General features: G+C 42.5%; 2 protein-coding genes and 1 non-coding gene across 3 annotated transcripts; 1 reads left to right on the top strand and 2 right to left on the bottom strand.

Moving 5' to 3' along the window:
- Positions 1-4,891: 4,891 nt before the first annotated feature.
- inavaa (innate immunity activator a) lies at positions 4,892-13,519 on the bottom strand. The gene is made up of 10 exons (XM_070910651.1): positions 13,471-13,519; positions 9,407-9,503; positions 8,596-8,729; positions 8,312-8,434; positions 7,975-8,200; positions 7,818-7,871; positions 7,214-7,439; positions 6,905-7,054; positions 6,118-6,814; positions 4,892-5,650 (listed from the first exon to the last, which is right to left on the bottom strand). The coding sequence occupies exons 2-10, from the start codon at positions 9,468-9,470 to the stop codon at positions 5,558-5,560; spliced, it is 1,767 nt and encodes a 588-aa protein (XP_070766752.1). The 5' UTR covers positions 9,471-9,503; positions 13,471-13,519; the 3' UTR covers positions 4,892-5,557.
- Positions 13,520-15,954: 2,435 nt separating this feature from the next.
- Positions 15,955-18,887, bottom strand: LOC139289481 (protein FAM107B). Its single transcript, XM_070911092.1, has 5 exons — positions 18,864-18,887; positions 17,388-17,415; positions 16,828-16,978; positions 16,585-16,729; positions 15,955-16,056 (listed from the first exon to the last, which is right to left on the bottom strand). Exons 1-5 carry the CDS (start codon positions 18,885-18,887, stop codon positions 15,955-15,957), a joined length of 450 nt encoding a protein of 149 aa, XP_070767193.1.
- Positions 18,888-19,742: 855 nt separating this feature from the next.
- On the top strand, positions 19,743-20,132 carry LOC139289598 (small Cajal body-specific RNA 2). Its single transcript, XR_011597467.1, has one exon. It is a non-coding gene; the product is annotated as a small Cajal body-specific RNA 2 (non-coding RNA).
- Positions 20,133-21,031: the final 899 nt, after the last annotated feature.

Genomic DNA, 21,031 nt, shown 5'->3' with positions numbered 1-21,031 from the left:
ATTTAATGATTGTGTTGTTCAGTGACAGAGGTAATGTTTCTGAACTAATTTCAGCCTGACGCAGAGGCAAGCAGCTACTGTCCTTCCACCATGCTGGACAGCGAGGACAGTGAAGAAGGTAACAGCCATAAAAGGTTCATATAAGTCCAGCAACCAGTAACATGTCTCTAAATTTAAACTGGGTTGCATCTTCACAACAGAAACCAGTCAAGAGGAGCTGCCAATCACGAGCTGGAACGAGCTGTCCATCATAGAGCGTGTGGGCCTCAACAGGTGACACAGAGTAATATGCATCTATCACAGTACATTTAAATAACGTGATTTAATTTGACTTGTCATTAAGCTTTCAGTCGTCTTGTTTCCTGACAGCGTGGAGATGTCAGAGAAAGATGTGGAGGTAAGGTCGCCCTCCTCTCGTTCATCATGACATACCTCAGATTACATGCTGTTTAAGCTAATTCAACAGTCCTCTTTGTATTGGCCCACATGACCATTTCTATGTACTTCATATATTACATGTGTGCATTATTTGCTCATTGTGCCTGTGTACGTTGTGTTTAAAGGATATTTTTCAGGTGGAACACATTTTTCTTGTTATAATCATTCCTCCTGTTCACACTGGCCATTAAAACATCCTTTCTTATTGCTCTTTCAGTGCAAGTAATGGGGGACAAAATCCACAGTCCTCCTCCTGTGCAAAAAAAGTTTATCTGAAGCTCGCTGCAGCAGTCGCACTTAGAAAAATGTTGTGGATATCTTAAGGTACTGTTTTTGGTCCAAAATTCACTCTTTTTGTTATTATCCTGCCATTGTAACTAGACAAGAACACAAGGAAACATAAATAACTTGGATGGCTGAAGCCTCATATGAACTTCGGATAGACTTTGTAATACGTTTTTGAACGAAAGGAGGACTGTGGATTTTGTCCCCCATCACTTACACTGGAGGTACATTATGAAGGGATCTTTTAAAGGCTCCTGTAAACAGGAGGAATGATGACAGCAAGAAAAACCTGTTTCAATGTTCATACGGGCACCTGTATATCTAAATATCTAGGCAGCAGATGAAAATGTATTTATTTGGTTAAATCTGGCACATTTACGTGACAGAAAAGGTTATTTTATTAATGTATCGTTTAGTCTTTTTAGTTTAATTGTCATTTCAACCATAAAAAATACAGCTGAATGAAATGTTGTTTCTCTTCAGCACCAGGGATCAAAACAAAACGTGAACATGTGAAATGTGAGGGTGAAATAAAATGAATCTTGTTCTTGCTGGCAGACTGCCTTCACTCAGATCGCCCTGGCCTTCCGCTGCGATCAGTACACCCTGAAGCAGAGGCTGCAGGCGGAGGAGCACGCCCGCAACCTGGCCGAGGAGAACATCCAGCTGGAGCTGACCAGAGGCAGGGAGACCCTGGAGGTGCAGCAGACCACAGATGATCTAAAATAATGACACCACCAGAGAGCGAGTACACATGTGTGTGTTTGTGTGTGTGTGTTTTCAGACGCTGAAGGGCCTGTGTCTGGACAGTAAGCGCAGTAAGATCCTGCAGAGGCTGGAGCTGTCTCTGGACATCCTCGGTGGGACCGTGGAACGAATCTCCAATACGGCCGAGGTGCTCGGTGCTGTTCACCAGGTACACTGAGGATCCTCTGCGCCTACTTTATTTTGGGATGTTTCAGTAGGTAGTAAACTGCGGTTTCCAACCTGTGGGTCGGGGCCCCCAGAAAAGGGTCACAAAATGATTAGAGGGATGACGAATGAAAAAGAACATTTCTGTCTTATAAATGATAAATATGTTTAGTTTTTCCTGCTGAATGTTTTCACAAAAATCCCTTTTTATTTAAAGGGATCACAAGCCAAAGCAAATACGAACCACTGACTTAATAAACTCTCATTATGGGTTTATACGTTTCTATTCATGACTTAATTATTGGTTAATATAATAATTTATTAGTGTGGAAGTCCACAGTGTACAATAAGCCACGAGGCAGAGATTTGAAATGTTGGTACATCATTACCTTGATACCTTGATCTTTAAAGCTCTTAAAAACTTGGTTTCATCTTAAGCATTACTCTATGACATTAAATATTAATCACTAATAAGCAACAATCAAAGTTCAAGCTGGTCTGCTCCATCAGGACTGTGTGGGTGTGATTTGATAACATCTGACTGACAGCGGCCTGGCAACATAAGCGAACAAAAACAAAACTAAAAAGGACAAAAACACCCAAATACAGAAATCTCTCATGTGAAATGACCCCAACTGTCATCCCACTTTAACGGAAATGTTGTGTTCTTGTAGCACCGCGTCACTCATTGATTGAGCAAATAGGTTTTAGTTCATCATTTCTTAGTTTTAGTTCAGGGCTTAGCACCTGGTAAAACCAGCTTTGTGTATTTTTGTACATTGTGTGAGAGCATATCAAGCAACCAGTGGTATCCTTCAATTGAATGTTGGCTCACAACCTGGCAACCCAAAATCTCTTTCTCTTTATGCATTACATTAATATTGATCTGTAGCACTCTGTAAATGATGTATGTCTATTAAAGCTATCAATAACAGCTTAGATCTTTGGGTAGTGTCCCTTCAGCGTGACTCTACATGATGTTTTACACTTTCTGCCTTGGACAGGAGGCTCGAGTGAGTCGGGCAGTCGAGCTCATGGTGGCTCACGTGGAGAATCTGAGGAGGCGACATGACAGAAACGTGGCAGAGCTGGAGGAGGCCAAGAAGGCGATCCAGCAGCAGAACTCCTGCAGAAACGTCATCGATCCCAGGGCATCGCCAGGTCTCTGATACTTCACCTGGTATTTGACTTGTTCTGCTGTCATGTGCAATATTTGACTGACCACTGCATGTGTTGTTCTAGATCCAGAGGACAGTGACAACAGAAAGAGAAGCTTCCAGCAGGTATGCAAATATTTAGTTTATTGTACCATCTATTATGGGTACAACTATCTTTTCATCACTTGAATCTTTTCTCGCTTTTTCCCATTAGAACAGCGGCCGTCGAAGGGTCAGTGTGTCATTAATTCCCAGCCAAAGCCAGGTAAGGTTTAAGTCTATTTATTTACAAAGGTTTTCATCCGGAAACCCAAATGAGTGTCTCCTTCTTTGTCTCTGCAGGAGATAAAGCAAGACTTGAGGAAGCGGGCCGCTCATGGGGGGTCCTCCGGCAAGAAGTCCTGCCCGTCTCCCTCCCTGAGCTCCGAGTCCAGCTGCTGTGCCCCGGCCAAGGACGACAGCTGCCCAGTGGAAGACGGGTCAGCTAGAGGCTCAGTGTTTGTGCTTCTCGATCAGAGTGTGCATCACCTGATTTTCTCTCTTTTTTTTCCTCAGGCCACTGGATCCAGATGAAGCTCTGTCAGAAGCTGCTCAGCCTCCTCCCCAGCCATCTCCCACCCCCACCCCCGACCCAGAGTGCCTCCTTTCAAAGCAACTGGCCACCACAAAGATACAAAGCAAAAGGTTGTTGTTGTTTTTTAATTTCTTCTTCTCTGACATTGTCATTTTATTCTGCCACACATTACATGACTTTGCAGTGTTCGTGGCTGACAGGCCTATTATAAATAACAGGAGAGCTTTTTCACTGCTGAGTCTTTGACTTGTCACAGCAGGAAATGCACAGGTGTAATTAATAAGATTGATTAACTGCCATCATTAATGTTATTAGTAACACCTGCTCCGATCCTGCTGTGAAAAAAGATCGATTATAAAAGCAGCAATACAAGTTTCATGTAATATTTAATTAAATATGTCCAGGCCAGGTAGTTGCTGAAGTCTGAATTGCTGCAGAATCATGCCAAGGCAATGTGTCAAAAATCATGACGACACACGAACACACCATCAGTAGTTGTAGTTGTAGGGGGCCACAATGACTTTGTTGCATGTAATTTGATTAATTACAAGTTGGTCTGGTGAAATCTAAAATGTTAAGGGCCCTTGGTATAGAGAGGCCCTGTGTAAAAATTATAATTTTAATATCTTAAATATTTCAGTTAGCTTTATGCTTACATGGTGCATTTCCTTTGACACATTCGTGTTTAATCAATTTATGTCAACCTGCATGGGGGAGTGTTGTGTTGGGGGGGGGGGGGGGGGGGGGGGGGGGGGGCTCAATAGGAGCCCACAGATTAGTTTTGCACCTGGGGGCCCTTGTTAATCAGTCCTGATTTTAGAGAATGGGGGTATTGATAGTGACGATTTCATATGACATGAGGATGACTGTGTTTAATGTGTATAAATATCCATTTTGTTCTCCATCTTCTGTCTTTTGTCCTGGAAATAGAGGGAACTATGACTAAAAGACAACTTTGCATTGAGACTGGACAGTAACTGTATGTGTCGCTGTTACAGTTCCCCTCTGGATACTCTGCGACAGAGACACAAGGGCAAAGCTGCGCTATCAAAGAAAAAAGCCGACAAGGATAAGAAGAGTAAGAATATTTACAGACAGCTTCCTGTGGGCACGTGAGTCAACATGTGTTTTAAAAGCCTTTTGATAACCGTGATGATTCCTCCTCTGGACAAACACTCATTGTCGGCTCTCCTCAGGTGCGGATCTTTGTGGAGACAACGTCCTCTGGCTCACTGGTTGTATCGCTGTCGCTGGGCGCTCCTCTGCACGTACCTGCTTGTGCTTTTCTTTGTCGTAACACTGACTTACTTCTTGTTGGAAGCTTCATGATGGACCACCTGAGCCTCCGGTTTTCTGGAATATTCAGTTACCAGGATGTTGTGTAGACTCTGTGACTGTAAACAACAAGTGTGTAGTCCTGCTGAGTTTCTGTTTGTATATGAATACAAAACATTTTGATGCAGCACTTTCGTTTTTTCTTCCATGTGTTTTGAAATAAGTCCACCTTCTAGATAACGCCACAAACTCTCAGTTGTATTTTTTATTATAAATATACAAAAAATATCAAAACTGATACAATCACTTGGTTAGTAACAAAACACCATACTGCAGTGAAAACATTCATCAAACCACCGTTAAAGGCATCAGTGATTAATTATCAAGTGTTAATAGAAAATGTTAAGATTAAATTTTAACTATATATTCATATAAAATAGAGCAATGCATTTTCAAAGGTGTATCAAATTTGAGTAATAGGTCTCTATGTTAAAAACTTTCAATAACAGATAAATATAACATTTAAAGTTATATTAGGAATCTGGAAACTTGTTTGAAAACTACTGTAGGTGAATTTTATGTGCAAAATGTGTGCCAGCCACAAAGAAATTCTTGAAACCACAGCAAGTTTGTTTTTTCAATCTGTTTTTGTGTGAAGCTCAATTCACCTCAGGCGTAGAAACATCTATTAGAAAACAATTTAAAATAAATAAAACTGGCATAGCACCTTACATTAAGTTTTAAATTAAAAGACGAGAGAGAAATGTGCTCATCAGGGTACCGATAGGTCCACGTTTTCTGCATCATGTCAACATACAATCTCACAGAGAGTCCAAAACCTTAATAAATACAGAGATAAATAGAAAGGAAAAACACACATCCTACTGAACACACTGCAGAGCAGAAGAGGCCTCAGCTACACCTGGCTCACGATCTCAGCATCCTCTGCAATGAACCACTGGACTGGAGTCCCGTCCGCAGCTCTCTGGAGGATCACGTTACCTGAACCCTGTGAAGACAGTCAGGAAATCAGTGTTCACCTCATGCGTTCTGTGCAGAAATATATCGTATATATATATTAAAGCTGCAACAATTAGTTGATTAATCGATCAAAAGAACATCAATAAGAAACTATTTTCGATTCATCATTTCAGTCAGTTGTCAAGCAAACATGCCGAAACATTTGATTGTTCCAGCTTCTCAAATGTGAGAATTTGTTGCTTTTCTATGTCTTAACATGATTGTAAACTGAATATATGAGTTTTGGACAAAACAAGACATTTGAAGACGTAACCTTGGACTCCAGGAAATGGTGATGGACATTTTTCATTGTTTTCGGATGTTTTATACACCAATTGTGATTGTTAGTTGCAGCCCTAATATATATTAAGACAGATTTAATTACTTCTGACTGGCCCTCAATTTTAAATCACATCATTGTGTGTGTTAGTGTACTGTTGTATTCTCAGTACTGACCTGTTTAAATGGAGGCAGATGAGGTGAAGTGGGGCTCTTAACACTCAGGGAGCTCTGCTGATCCACGCAGCCCGGCCGTGACTTCTGCAGCTGATTCCTCTGATGCCAGGACTTCAACTCCTCCGACACAATATCCCTGGGCATCAGCCTGATGGCGTGGTTCGGGTACTCCTTCAGCGAGGGCGTTCGCACCAGCCGGGTGTAAGGCGGAGGGGGCTTTAGGATTCTCCCCGGGGACAAGGCTCCCTCCTGCCACTGTCTTTGCTGAGGGTTGCGTGCAACAGGAGGAGGGGGCAGGAAGCACTCCGCCATGTCAAGGTCTTGAGGGGAGAGGGGGCCATCTTCTGCTATGGCCTTGACGTAGCCGGGGCTGGACTGACACTGGTTGGTGTTCTTGTGTGAACTGGGGAAGCTGGCGAGCCCTTTCTTTTGTGCTCCAAAGTGGAATCCGTAAGGCGGCGGACATAGCTTTGGGATGTCAGTGGGTCCGTCCCTGCCAGGAGAGCCAACATAGGAGGAAGACGAGTGCTCCGAGCTGCTGTCCTCAGAGCTGGACTGGTGAAGGCACAGGGGAGAGTACTCCGGAGAACGCACCATGAAGTCAGCCACGCAGCGCCGCTGGGGCAGCCTGGCTCGTCCTCGATTGTTCTCTGAGCTGAGGCGCTCCATGTCAGCAGATAGCTTACTTTTGGGAAGCCTGGGGAGACATATCATATGAAATTGTAAAGTTATAGCGCACATGTTGTTATGCTCTTTGTGCATTAGTGTATCTGACTTCTCTGTGTACCTGAAGGACTGGGAGTACTGTCGGCGTACGTGCAGCTCTGGGGTGGAAGGGGCGCTGGTGGAGTGGTTGTGACGCAGGGCCGAGTTCTTGATAAACTGAGAGAGAGGAATCCTGCAGCTCTCGGCAGACACGTGGGTCCCTGCTGGACTACTGCACACAACAAAAACAAAAGATGATGTTAGATGTAATGTAATACATCCTGTAGGTGGTACCCTTACTGTACTCTGTTGCGATTATTTTCTGTAAGGTAAAACAGCCACACACACACACTCACTCAAGTTTTACACTACCCGGTGCAGAGACTCCTACCTGGACCTGCTGCTGCAAGCAGACTGAGGCTTTGTGGCCTTCTGGTAAGGTTGATCCAGACTAGACTCTTTCCATGGAGAGTTCTGGATGGGAGAGCGCTCCTGCTCCACTCTGAGCTGGCTTGATGACTGCTGGGACAACTGAAGGGTCTTGGCTGGCAGCTGCAGGGGGTCTGAGTAGGAAGTGCCCAACACTTGAGGAGAGGGAGGGCTGGGCGAGTCCACATCTGTGGATGATCACAGACGACATCAAACAGTTGGTATGGGGCGAGAGTATCTTTTTAAAAAATGTTTTTTATTGATATCATTTTGACTCGTTTATTCAATATCAGCACATGTTAAACAACATGAATGTTAGCTTGCTTCTTTGAATATGCTGCCTGCTCACTTAAGTACAATTTTGAGGTACTTTACTTGATCCATTTTCTGCTACTTTATACTTCTACTCCACTCCATTTCTTTTTATTGAGTAAAAATGTATTATTATAGGTTAAGATAAGACTTATATTTACAAGCTACCAAGCAGTGTTTTTTATGTCTAAATCAAAGCATGTTTGAGAGGGATGGTGATCTTTAAAGCTTGTATAAATATAGTCTCCACTCACCGTCATCCAGGGCCACCACATCAGATAGGGAGCTGTCATCAGACATGCACAGATCTGCATAGAGAAAGGGAGCATTTTTAAAAGTGTCCATCAAACCCAGTGTGTGTGTTGAGTGCAGTGCTCAGTTTGGCCTGAGGAGGGCAGCAGTGTCACTCACCTTTGTTTTGGCTGGTGATGCACGGTGAGTTGCACTCGCTCTTGATCCTGTGCTGGAACACGGCCTCCTGCAGATCCTTCACCTTCTTCTCCTCCCTCTTGCACTGCTGCAGCCGGCTCTTCTTCTGTGGTTTACTGAGGTGCCCCTCCAGGGAGAGTTTGCGGGCCGCCTCATAAATCTGCCGCTGGAGAGCCAAGTCAGTTTCCAGCGCTTGCAACTCTGAATCCTACGATAAAGAGACAAATTCTGACAATTAGTTTTAGCGGATGAATTGCAGTCTCTTTTGTTTACTGTCTGTCTTTCCCCAATAATGGTAAACACTGATGGTGGCCCGTACCTGTTTATTCAGATGGATCAGACCTTCATCCAGCTTGAAGGACGCTCCAATCCTCCTTCTGACCTGTGGTGGCTTCTCATCGGGCATCAGAGGATAGTCTGAGGGCAGTTTACCAGTCAGCTCCTGTGAATTCAAAATAAATGTTGATTACAAAAAAAAGGAAAAGCTCTTATGCACAAAATACAACTATAACCACTCGTTTAGAGCTATGACAGTTATAACTAATCAAAGCACAAAATAATACCTTGGTAATGTGTGTGTGCTATCATCTAGAAGTTACTTACTGCCTCCCTGATGCAGAGCTTTCTGAGCTCCAGCAGGCAGAGCTCCAGACGCTCCTCCAGAGACTGGTGCTTCAGCTTCAGGGCTCTGGTGTGCGTGGTCAGGTCCTTCACTGGGGACGTGGGGCTGTCTGGACCTGCAGTGAACACACAGGAAATCAGATCAGGCTTTCCTCATCAGGATCTGTACCAGCCATAGAATTAAATATACTATTTCTACTGTGTATAATGTACTGTTGTAATGGACTTGCTATAATGCATTTTCCCATGGATGAGCCAGGAATTCTTTCATCCCATAAAACGCATACACAAATTGCAGCACTATGGGGCGGCTGCTTAAGTTTGCACATGGAGTTCTTAGTACTCTTATCAGCGCTGCAGCTGGTGTTTTATAGTATGTTGTACAGAATATTCCTCTACTGTTTCTTCTGCACTTATGCTAACATTGGTTCTTTTTAGTATTGAGTTAGTATTAATATACTAATTGTAATAAAGTGTGTCAAAATTAACATCTGCTTTTGCATCTATAAAATCTGCAAACTAATTTATTGCAATTTGTGACCAATTGGACCATTATATCTGTTCACAATTTCCTCTTAAATGTTTATGAATGTTAAAAGTGAGCTAGGAATTAGAATATGATTTATTTCCAGATAAATAAATCCAACAATGTGACATGCAACATTTTCTTTTTCTTGCTGTTTTCATATCAGTAGTATTATTGTCTTTTATGTTGATTATGCAGCCCTAAGCTACACATGACATATGTAGAAATTCGATGCTGTGTTTTTGTATTTCGTAGTGACGTTCTTACCAGAGTGCAAGATAATCCCACTGTCAGTGTCACTGATCTCCTCTTTACTCTCGATGGCCGTCATCTTGAATATCTGCTCTTAACTTTTTAGAAATACCTGTTGAAATAAGCAGATATTGCACGGATTAGTAAAATTAGATTGATCACGTTTAAGAATACAGATTCCTCTGTTGTTTTCCTGCCACATGGCTCCATTCATGCTCACTCCTCCTGCTTTACTTAACAAAAGTGAATGACTGGCGAGTGTCCTTTCACAGACTTATCCATGCAGCTCTCCATCTCCCCCTCCTCCACCACCTCTTTTTCCCCCCTCCATGCTCACTCACAAAAGAGGCAGACCCAAAAGGTTGACTCGGCACATGTGCGGGGGTCAATCCGAATCGTGGTGCCATGGTGACGGGGCACGATGCGGCTGGCTAGGGGAGCGTGTCGCCATGAGGCGTGTCAGAGGGCGTTTAAAGAGCCCAGACCCCGAAAAAGAAAGCAGATGGCAGCGGGAATTACCCCACTCATGGGCTGCACCTGTTCCCCCAGCACACCCCTCCCTCAGCTCCTATTCAACCAGTGTCCAGAAAACCCTCTGGGGGCTTTGAAGTGGAAGAATGTCTCAATGCTGTGCTTGTCCACGCAGCATCAGATCACAAGGTCCCTGCTGACTCCTGTGCAACACTGCCCATTTCACTAACACACTTTCACAAACAGGCGAGCACAATTCATGTTTATGGCCCCGCTCTGTTCCATTGTTGCCTTTCCACCAAACATCTGACTGACAATAAACAACAACGAGATGCAGAGAGGAACGAAGAGGAACACAATGCCAACAACAAATTGGAGATAACATTTAGAGATAAGTCAAGGCTTTTAAAACCGCCCTAGGACGAGAGGCTGTACTTTATTTTCTCCATTTTGTAGGTCAATCCATTTATTCTGGATCTCACATGTTTGCCACTACCCTAGACTTTTCCTAAAAAAGGCCGGCAGATCACGAGAGACAATGTTACGGGCACTAACATGATTAAAGGATATCATTAGCCAGCCTTGTTTCAGTGCCCCACATTCATAAAGAGAGTCTCTGTGTAAATACCATGTAAACAAAGCTCATATGAGGAGTAAATTATGTGTTATTAGTCAGTAATAAAGGGGAAGCAAGGTGACATGAAAACAGATACCACATGAATTAATGTGTTGCTATGGCTGCTGTGTATGATCCTCAACCCTTGTCTCATCCTCTGTGTTTGGAGATTGCTTATCAGGCCTTTTCCTGTAGGGACCAGGAAGACACAGAGCCCGTGTGGATGAAATCCTCCTCTAACAGGATATTATTGTGTATCCCACAGGCCTGACCCATTCACCGCAGCAACTCATGTGAACTGACGCAGCTATGAGCAGCCGGTAGCACAATGAGGCGCAGGCAGCCCGAATCAGTAAAACAACACGGCAACAAAGGCCCTGTATCCACCGACCAGCCTCAATAATCTGCTGTGGGCGCAATATCTGCTGACAACTCTGCTTCGGGGCCTGAGCGCGGTTGTTGGGCCAACACTGAGACAAGGCTGCAGGGAGAGGTGGGGAGAGGAACAGTTTTTACTGTGCAAGGTCGGGGCCTGCTGTACTCTCAGACACATGGCTCCACGCTGCAGCAATGTAAAACTATAGACGTCAACAGGAATCCAGCCTGGTAATCAGAGACAGGCAGGGTAATGTGGGATTTACCCACTTACACCCCATAACTCTCTGAAGACTTTCACAAGAGTATGTGGTCGGTGGTCTAGGCTGAGTGAGTGAGTCTAGCGAGTGGGTGGGTGGAAGAGTTTGGGTAAAACAGCAGATCTTGCTAGAAGTCGCAGCTTATTGCCAAGACGTTGATGCCATTTGTCATAGCTTTCATAAAAAGCTGGAGTCGTGGGAGTGTTCAAATTATACTGTTAGGGAGAGTCAAAAAGACAATACTTTTCTTGATCGAGTGTAACAGGAACAGCAGTCCATTTCCTGAAGCTGCTGATAGCACAGTCTCCACCCGGCAGACTTGGTTGACGTAGTCATAACATCTTAATTGCGACGCATGTGATCACCGCTAATTACGACTATCTAGGAACGCGTTAGGGATGGGAGATGATCATCCCACCCGTCCTCGCTGCTCACCAGACCGTGACAGTGCAGCATCTACGGAAGTGGGTGTTTATGGCAAAAGATCATGATGTGGATTCACTGTCTCCCAGACTTCCCCCACCTCCCTTTCCCATGAGCCTTTTGGAGCTGCGATCTCCTGGAATGCCGCCACCACCGCCGTGCTCATTACCACTGTGGTCGGCCCTGGAATTACCGATGGGGACCAGCCTCGCCGAGGAAACAGTGAGGGATGCCTGAAACCAGACCGAGGCCTGTTCGAACCCTGTAATTAAGATTCTCCACTGAATGCTGATACTATGGAAGAAACCAAACGACTTTTGCAGCATGCCTTATTTCAGAGTCTGATGGAAAGCCAGAATCCATTCAGCAAAATGGATCCACTCTGTACACAATATGGGCTGCTGGAAGAAGAAGTGCATCAATGTGGGGGAGCGGCAGGAGGGGGAAAAAATGAAGTGTTGGATTACAAAGCACGTCACTGGAGTCAGATCTTTGTCTTGAGAAGTAGACTGCAGCAAAATGCAGACATGAGGCTGTGATAACACAAATAAAGAAGGTTATGATTAGTCTGTATCAAAGACTCAAACCCTGTCAGCCTCTTTCCTTTGTCAGATCAACACTGTTAAGTCGTGCAGGAGTCTTAGTTTTCCCGCAGAGACAATGCAGGGGTAATAAGCACCATATCGGCCTGCTCTCAGTCACTGGAGGCCATATGCTGTCCAGACACACCAGCCCTGTCACAGCCCAACGACAGCGTAAATACAGAGGGCAAGAAGAGATGCTCCATTGTTCTCCCCAGGCTGAGGGGCTGACCGGGGATCATGACACCTTGTCCCTCTGAGTCATCATTTTTGAGGCCTCTGAATGGACACTGATGGTCATCTCACCATCTCGGGGCCATTGGCAGGATGTGGTTACAGCTTTTCACCCACGAGTACCCACTGTTGACAAAGGAGCCGGGGGACTCCAGGGGCATAACAACACAGAGGTGTTGTCTTTAGCACCACAGTAGCACTGCATGTCTGTCAACATGTAGACTGTGTTTATTCTGCTGCTGTGGGCACAAACAACTGCCACCAACCAGCCCCTCATCATCCATTAGTGTTGCTTATCTGTGAAAGCAACCTGTGCACAATCATGCTACAATACTGATTCAACTGCAGAGCCCAGGTCTTATTCTGATCATTGTAGTACTGAGGGGTTCCAACTCTTTGTATTTGTGTGCCGTGTTGGAAGAAGTACTCAGATCCTTTTCAGATCCTCAGAGTACTTTAGTAACTAAAAATGGCACTGCCACACTATTAAGATATTCTCAAGTCCTGCTCAATACTTACTCAATTTTGCATAAGTAAAAGTACATAAACATTATCAACCAAATATACTTAAACTATCACAAGCACATTTTCGTTATGTTTTGCATGTAAAATCAATCAATCAACTTTATTCGTCACGTGTAATCACACAAGATACAATCACAGTGAAATATAATGTAACGTCTGTTAAATGACTTGTAACTGTAGCTGTCAAATAAATATAATGAAGTAAAAAGTGCAGTATTTCCCTCTGTTGAAGTGGTGTAATAACGTTAGTAGAAAGTGGCAGAAAATAGAAATACTCAAGTAAATTTCAAATATCTCATGATTGTACAGAACTTGAGTAAAAGTACTTAGTTACTTTACAACACCGAAGAAGAGTGAACACTTCACAATGCCTGTGCTTTGGAAGTGTTTCTATTCTTACGGTTTACATACAGCCCAAATAGCAAATCCAGTTCAAAGCTAACTGCTCTGTAACGGTTCTCTACTTTATAACAGCATCTCTCACACACTGCATCCTAGCTTAGTAATGGTTGTACTTATGTTGCTGCTCCTTCCCTGTCCGGTGTTTTCCCTTCGTATCATCTTGTTAACCTACAGAAAACCGTGTGCACTTACCTTGTGGCGTGTTGTCTGCTCCTCTACAGCATCCTTTCTGGGACAGCGGGAGTTGTTCAGACTTTCTCCGGTCAGATGTGAGAGTAACGCTTTGGACATCTGTTTCAGTCAACTCCACTTTTCCGGGGAAAGGGGAAGAGCGTAATTGTTTTTTTGAAGTATTTCTTTGCTAACTCGTGTCTTCTTATATTTACTAAATAACAAATATTTCTGTATTTATAATCTCTGAAGAACAAATAGTTTTTACAAAATTATGTTTTTAACCGGGAAAGAATTTTTTTTTTGGTATCTGTGATCTCCTCGGCTTGTCTTTAAATGGTTTGGTCCGACGCTGCTGACTTTCCAGACACGCTCTGCGTATTGACACAGCACGCGACTCGCTGAGGGGGCTTTTAATTTGAGAAGAGGCACAAAAGAAGAATGGCCGGAGGGAGAGACAAGTTTTGGTAAAACCCAGGACAGCTGGCAAGTAAGTAAGAGGTGGTGGTGAACAAGACCACACTCATCTCTTCCTTCCGCCATGCTGATGATGAAAAAAGAGCAAAGAGTGATGTTTGATGCCAATATGAGCCACCCACTCATCATCCATTCTCAGCAATACATTCAAACTTAACTATGCTGCAGAGACAGATGTACTTTTGATAGCTGATTAGCATAGGAAGAATATTTATTTCTACTAACCTATATTTGGCCTTCTTATGCCAAGGAGAATATTTTATGCTGGGGGATGATTTGGCGTTACATTTGTTTATTTTTATATTTTATTATTTACGCGTACTTTATTCCTAATTATATAATTTATATACTTTTTATATGAGTCCTTCCATCTGATGCTACTTTACACTCCATCAATGGTGGAAGAAGTACTCAGATCTGGTACATAAGTAAAAGTAGCAATACCACAGTGCAGAAATACTCAAGAAAGTTACAAGAAAAAAAATCCTGCATTTAAAATGAGTAAAAGTACAAAAGTTTTAAAAAACATAAAAATATACCAAACGTAAAAATAAACAATTTGCAGAATAGCCCATTTCAAAGTAATGTTCATTATATTCTTGGATTATGGATGCATTCATGTTAAGGGGACTTTAATAATCTTGTAAATGTGGGGTCGATTTAAATGTATTTATATATATCACGTATTATGTGAAGCACTTTGGGTTGCATTTGTGTATGAGATGCGTTAGTAAAATAATCTAAATACAATTCTTAAATAACAAACAGGCTACTTTTATTTGCCTTCAGCCGGTGGCTTCCCTGACTTTCCCAAATATCTGCAGTGCCTTAACCAGGCCCTTGGGTATTCCTAGCCTATACATCCTACAAAACCTCCTCCAGATGGCCTGTGCTTTCTCCTCTCGTCCCGTGATGGAATGAAAAGATCAGCTAATTAAACAAAGTCCCATATCCATGTAAAAGAGCCGTGAGAGTCCTCAGGGGAGAAGAGCTGCATGCAAATCAACCCCCAGTGCTTTGAATTGCCTCCAACAAAACAACACATCTATGCAAACCATAAAGCATTTATTTTCCACAGCACACGGACACACTAAAAACCGAAAGTCATGACAGAAACAGATAAACAAACATCCAAAACGGTGACACTGGGGGGATTTCTAATGATACAAAATAGTTCTGTTGAGAAATGTCTCTTTTGACAATTGCATAGTAAACTTATAGAAAGTAAGGAATTAGACTGTTGTGGCCCTTCCACTAAACAAACAATAGAACAGTCTCATGCTCCTTTAATCAAGGAAGAAGCATGATGAAATGAAATAGTATTACGACCATATAAAACATTAAAAAAATCCAGCCTTTAAACAGAAGTAGCTTTCCCTTAACAAACATTGATCCAGATAATCATTCAATTCAATTTTATTTATATATAGCGCCAAATCACAACAAAAGTCATCTCATGACACTTTACAAATAGAGCAGGTCTAGACTCTTTATAATGTTATTACAGAGACCCAACAGTTCCCACCATGAGCAAGCACTTTGGCGACAGCGGCAAGGAAAAACTTCCTTTTAAGAGGCAGAAACCTCGAGCAGAACCAGACTCTAGGTGGGCGGTCATCTGCTTTGACCGGTTGGGTTTGAGAGACAGAGAGAGAGAGAGAGAGAGAGAGAGACATAGAGAGGGAGGTAGAAGGAGAGAGGGGGAGAGACAGATGGACAGACAGAGAGAGAGATAGACGTAGAGACACAGATAAATAAAATTAATTTAAAAAATTAGCACTTCCATTCCCTCATCAGAAACAAAACTGTGACAAAGTTTTTAAGATGACTTGTCTACGTGTGTTTCCTGGTATGCAGGATTCCTTACACAGATTCTGATATTTCAAAATACAATTTAAAATTGACTAAGAGATGTGTAGTCAGCTGATGCCTCTGTGATGTTTTTTATATATAACTCAGCAGACAGTGAACATAAAGATAGGGCCACTATGGTGAGATGCTGCAGGGGCTGATGGGAGCCTCAAGGCCTCACTGCTCAGACGTCTGTGTTCGCCTCAGGTTGTCCTTCACACGGACAAACTCTGGGATCTTCTGCTGGTTCTCCCGCCGCCTGATCTCTTCCTGCTCGTACTGGAAAAACACAAATAAACAAAGGACAAGTGAGTCAGTGTAGTGTACTGAAAATATCACATATGACATTAGATCGTTAACACTGATGCATCAATAGCTAGCTTTAACTATTTTTTTATATAGTTACTTCTAAAGAGGTCATAAGATACATCTGAAGGGTTAGGAGGTGATTAATGGGGCAATAAAGTTCTGCTACACATATTTGTTTCCAATTTTGTATTTTTCTCTGATCTTTTAATATTGGATAATTTGACATCTTTGGATGTTGAACCATTATTTAAAAAATCAGAGTAAGTTTTGAGGGGAAATGTCAAGTGCATTGTGTGTTATTATATATATATATTTTAAATATAGAATCTGAATTTGAAAGTGAACCAGTACATACATCTATCAAATACATGTAATGGAGTATTAAGCACATAATAATGTAGCAGTGAGGTAAAAGTACCTTTGGCCAAAATAAACTTATTTGTATTTTATAAAGTATTAAATGAAATGTCTCCCAGCTGTTTGTTATGCGCCTCTGACCTCTTCCAGTTTCTGCTGCCTCTTGCGGAGCTCCGTCTCCAGGTCCGAGGGCCGCCGTTGTGCCATCTCCTCCTCCTTGTGGAGCTCCAGTCTGCGCTGCTCCAACACTCGCTTCAGCTCCGGTTTCTCCTCCAGCAGCAGGCCCCTGTGCGGTCAGTCACAGAGTCACACTCAATCATACTGCTCTGTTTTCAAATGCTGACCATAAGAGTGGAGATGTTTTCAGTGTTCGACCTCTTGTACCGTTTGTGACTGAGCAGCAGCTCCCGGTGCAGGTTCTGGTGGCTGGGTGTCTCCACTGAGGAACCATTCAGTCTCCGGGGCTGAACGGCCTCGTCACTACTGCAGTCTGCTGTGGACTGACGGTACAGTGGCGGGTGGCCAACAGAGGCCTCTGAGGAACACAAAACCACTCAAAACACCATCTGTTGACTTTTAATTCCTCAGACAAACACATCCATTTAGGAGGAAAAATTAATGTATGTGTCATTCAGCGTTACTGAAATATAAAGAAACTAGTCTGTTTTCATGTCAGGTAAGAACTTATAAAGGTAATCAAACAAATCCTAACCTATCAATCAAGTATTTGTCAATAGCTGATTGATGGATCAATCAATCTATCATTTAAATAGATTGATTGATCTGTTTGATCAAATAGATTAAGCAATCAAATATGTGATTGGTAACATTTGAGTTATGTCAATCAAATATTCTAATCCACAGTATCATCAGCTGTATGTGTACTTGTTGTAATGTTAGAATATATTTTCAGTTTAAGTTCAGCATTAGTGTGTTGAAGATACCTTTTCTGTAATGTCCATATCCTGGTTTCTGTCGGTTTAAAAGTGTGAAAGAAGTAGGTTAACATTGATTGTGCCAAAACTGGTTTGTCAAAACATCTTCTTTATTTTGGTCTTCACCTGGTCGGACAGATGGTATAATTAGACACTGTAAGAGCTAAAAGGGGCCGTGCCCGCTGTGCTGTGTTTACGTGGAGCACAAAGGTGACATAACATCTCTGTCAGCCTGTCGGAGAAACAGTAATGTCGGTTTGGTCTGAGAGTGAATGTCTTTGGCAAAACATGACCAGTTCTGCCAGTAATTGAAAAAAGAAAATGAAGTAAATATCTGCATTTATTACACTCATGGCATAAGAGGTTATGGATGAAAACTTGGCATGACAGCCTACTGTAACACAATCAGACAGATACCTCTGCCACACCCACTGAAACCAGGAGGAAAGGATCATATTGAGCAAGTAGCAGATGGTAGATGTTGTTGTAACCGGTCCGAGCAGCCTTTCTCAGACAAAGTGAAGAAAGCTGAAAACAGCATAATTCTCTTACAAACTGCCCTACGCCTGACCATAAGATCCCCAAGCTCCCCTCCTGGGATGCTCTGAGCTCAGAACTGTATTTGGGATTGTGCCTTTTACTGTTCCCGTCACCGACATAAGCCTCCAAATCCTGTCCCTCCTCTGGCCCCTGCAGAGAGTTTGAGCTGGGGGATCACCTGACGGCTGTCTGACCTGATGCGAGCCATTGTTCTAGTCCAGGCCTGCAGGGCTGGGATGGTCTCCAGCAAAATCACTCCACCTAATCTCACAACTTCTCCTTCTCTCTCAACCAGAGGCTCTGAATTGTATTATCACTGGCTGACTGTAATTTTACCTTCGCTCATCCTGTGGATGACACATTTATTTGCACATCTTTTCACCACTATTCGCACTGTATTTGTTGTCATTGCAGTTTTTGTTCTTTATCTATTCCTTGTTATTGTCGTCACCTCCCCCCCATCCTCAGGTTAACTTGTAAATATTTAAACTCTTAGTACTTGTATATGCCAACCCAGGGTTCTGAGAGAAACAGCATTTCAGTTCACTATATGTCCTGTACATGTGGCAGAATCCACAATAAAGTTGACGTTTATGTCCTTTTTTTAATTTTTTTAATTTTTTTTATGCCTTGGAACCAGAGACCTATACAATTGCTATTTAAATGTTCACATGCATGTCTAATTTAATTATCTTGATCATCCTAATCTGTAAAATAATTGTAGATTGTCTCAATGACAATGATTATTTTGTACACAGTCTACATAATATGAAGAGGGATAAGTCTATTGGATAATATAGAATTCAAAGTAAATCACAACTGTAAATTCACAAAGTCTACGCTGAAGTCAACTAACCTTCTGACAGATGGCCACCAGACCAGACACTGACCTCTCACTCACCTGACAGGAGTGGAGGTTTAAGAAAACAACTTGCAAGAACTCACTTTTTTTGCAGTTGACCCCTCCATGGCAGGATGGTGGAGGTGCACTGTTTCTGTCCAGTAACAGTGTCCCTGTTTTAGTCCATTGTTAATAGAAGCACAGCTCCTCACACAGTCTGTCTGTTGTCTGATTCTTTGCTGCATCCGAGTCCAACATGTTGCTGTTGACGGGGATCCTTGGACTCAACGTGCCACCCGGCAGTAGTCAATAGATGGTAGTAGACACTGAAATCTTATTACGCCATTCAAGATTACCTCACAACCCCCATAGGGCACAGGACGTTAGATTAGTTAATTGCCGCAGACACAAATGCAGCTTAAAACCAACCTAGCACGGCACTAGTGCCAGACTCCAACAACAAAGGCTTTCAGGCAAACCGACATTCGGTATTTACTGTGAAGCAGTCAGATTTTTCACTCTATGTTCATTGGTTCTCATTGTTAGGAGACATAAAGTGCAAGTATAACAATTAGTTGCAGATAAGGCATAGAAATACTTATTCTATTATTTTTATTTCTAACTGCTAATCTGGAATCCATCTTTGGCTTGAACTGTGAAAGCAGCAGAAACAATTCCTACAAATATAATTGTAGTATCATGTTTTGGTGGATTTTTTACATTTTACATTTACACATCATTACTTCGTTTATATTCCTTCATATAGGCCAACTTACAACTTACGTTTTTACTATTCTATTATTGCTTAGACCAAGCTGTTTTTCTGTGTTTCTTATAAGCTTGCGTAACTGTAAAACTACAATTTCTTCATTTAATGCAGGAAATAAGTAAAAAAGAGGAAGAAAGGAAAGTATTTCTGTCAATGGCCACTTGAGGTCGACATACAACTACCTACCGCTTTCAATGTCCCATGATTCCATGCGGCTTTTAGCTTTAAACCCGACCCGGATGTTGCTCGTTCTTCACAGTTTGAATGGCGCGTGTGTGTGTCCTGTCTGTGAGTATTTGGTGACTGCTTGAGAGAGTGAATGTCGGGCGTTTGTGTGCGTGAATGCGTATTTCTGTAAAAACCTACACACTGATCTTATTTGATTTGGTCTGAGTTTGGCTCTGCTCTGACCAGAGATGATAGGAAAAAGCGCTCGCGAGCCTCCGGGGCGATGAGCAGCAGGCAAGACTTAAAGCTACAGGGCCTCCACGCTTCTTGTTGTGGTCAGAGGTGATGAATTGATCAGATATACTAGTTCTTGGTGAGTTTGGGTTCATCTCAATCTTCACAACGGACAATGAGTAAAGAGGCGATTCTGATCTAACCACAACCGAAAAGCAGCCCGCGGATATTTGACCGTTTTGGCCACGAGACAAAGAAGATTTCGGCAGCTTTACCTTTTTCCGCTCGAATTGTTCAACCGTTTACAGGCACTCAGAGGTGGAAAGTAACTGTACATTTACGGTTATGAAGTACTTTAAGAGCTAATTTAACTATACTACTTAAGTACCATCAACTGAAAGTATTCGTCACGAGATGCGTGCTTTTAATTAAGTGAGGACTATCCTAATTCATAGGTCTGAAGTACAGGCCTACGGTGGTTAATGTTACTGTCGTCATGGTTACTTCACTACAACCTACTTCCTAAACCTTGCTAGCCCGTGCGCCCGTTATTAAGGGTAGCTTTACGTTTGTTTTTTGTTTTTTTCAAGTCTGTTTTGAAAGTATTGAAAGTGTTATTGGGTGCTGTAACGTTCATCCCGTCCATACTGGCTGTGAAGATATCCTTTAAGCCATTTCCACGTGAGAGAAGGGGGACAAAGGAGTCCTTTTTTGTGTAAAAGTAGTACGATGTTCCCTCTTTGTGTTACTATACCTCCACTGCAGCCAAGTAAGAAAACAATGGGGAAACACAAGGATCTATCCTTTTTTAATGTCCCTTGACCTATCCTTAAATTACCCAGCAAATGAAGCCCCCCACCTCACCTGTGCAACCATATTCATCTCCCTCTTTGTGTCTAGTTTATTGTATACACCTAGCTAAGGATAATTCAGTCTTAATACAATACTTTGCAATAAATCCCACCTTTTTTAATGAGGGTTACTAGTTTTTGTCAGAAACTGATTTACAGAGGCGTTGACCTGTTTCTGATATTTTGTTCATCCCATTCATACCAATGATGGTAGACTAAGTACTAAAACACCTTTCTGCATAATGCAATG

Source organism: Enoplosus armatus, chromosome 8, assembly GCF_043641665.1.
Source record: "Enoplosus armatus isolate fEnoArm2 chromosome 8, fEnoArm2.hap1, whole genome shotgun sequence".
Taxonomy (NCBI): domain Eukaryota; kingdom Metazoa; phylum Chordata; class Actinopteri; order Centrarchiformes; family Enoplosidae; genus Enoplosus; species Enoplosus armatus.
The sequence above is the reverse complement of the archived record's forward strand: the minus strand, read 5'-3'. Positions and strand labels throughout refer to the sequence as shown.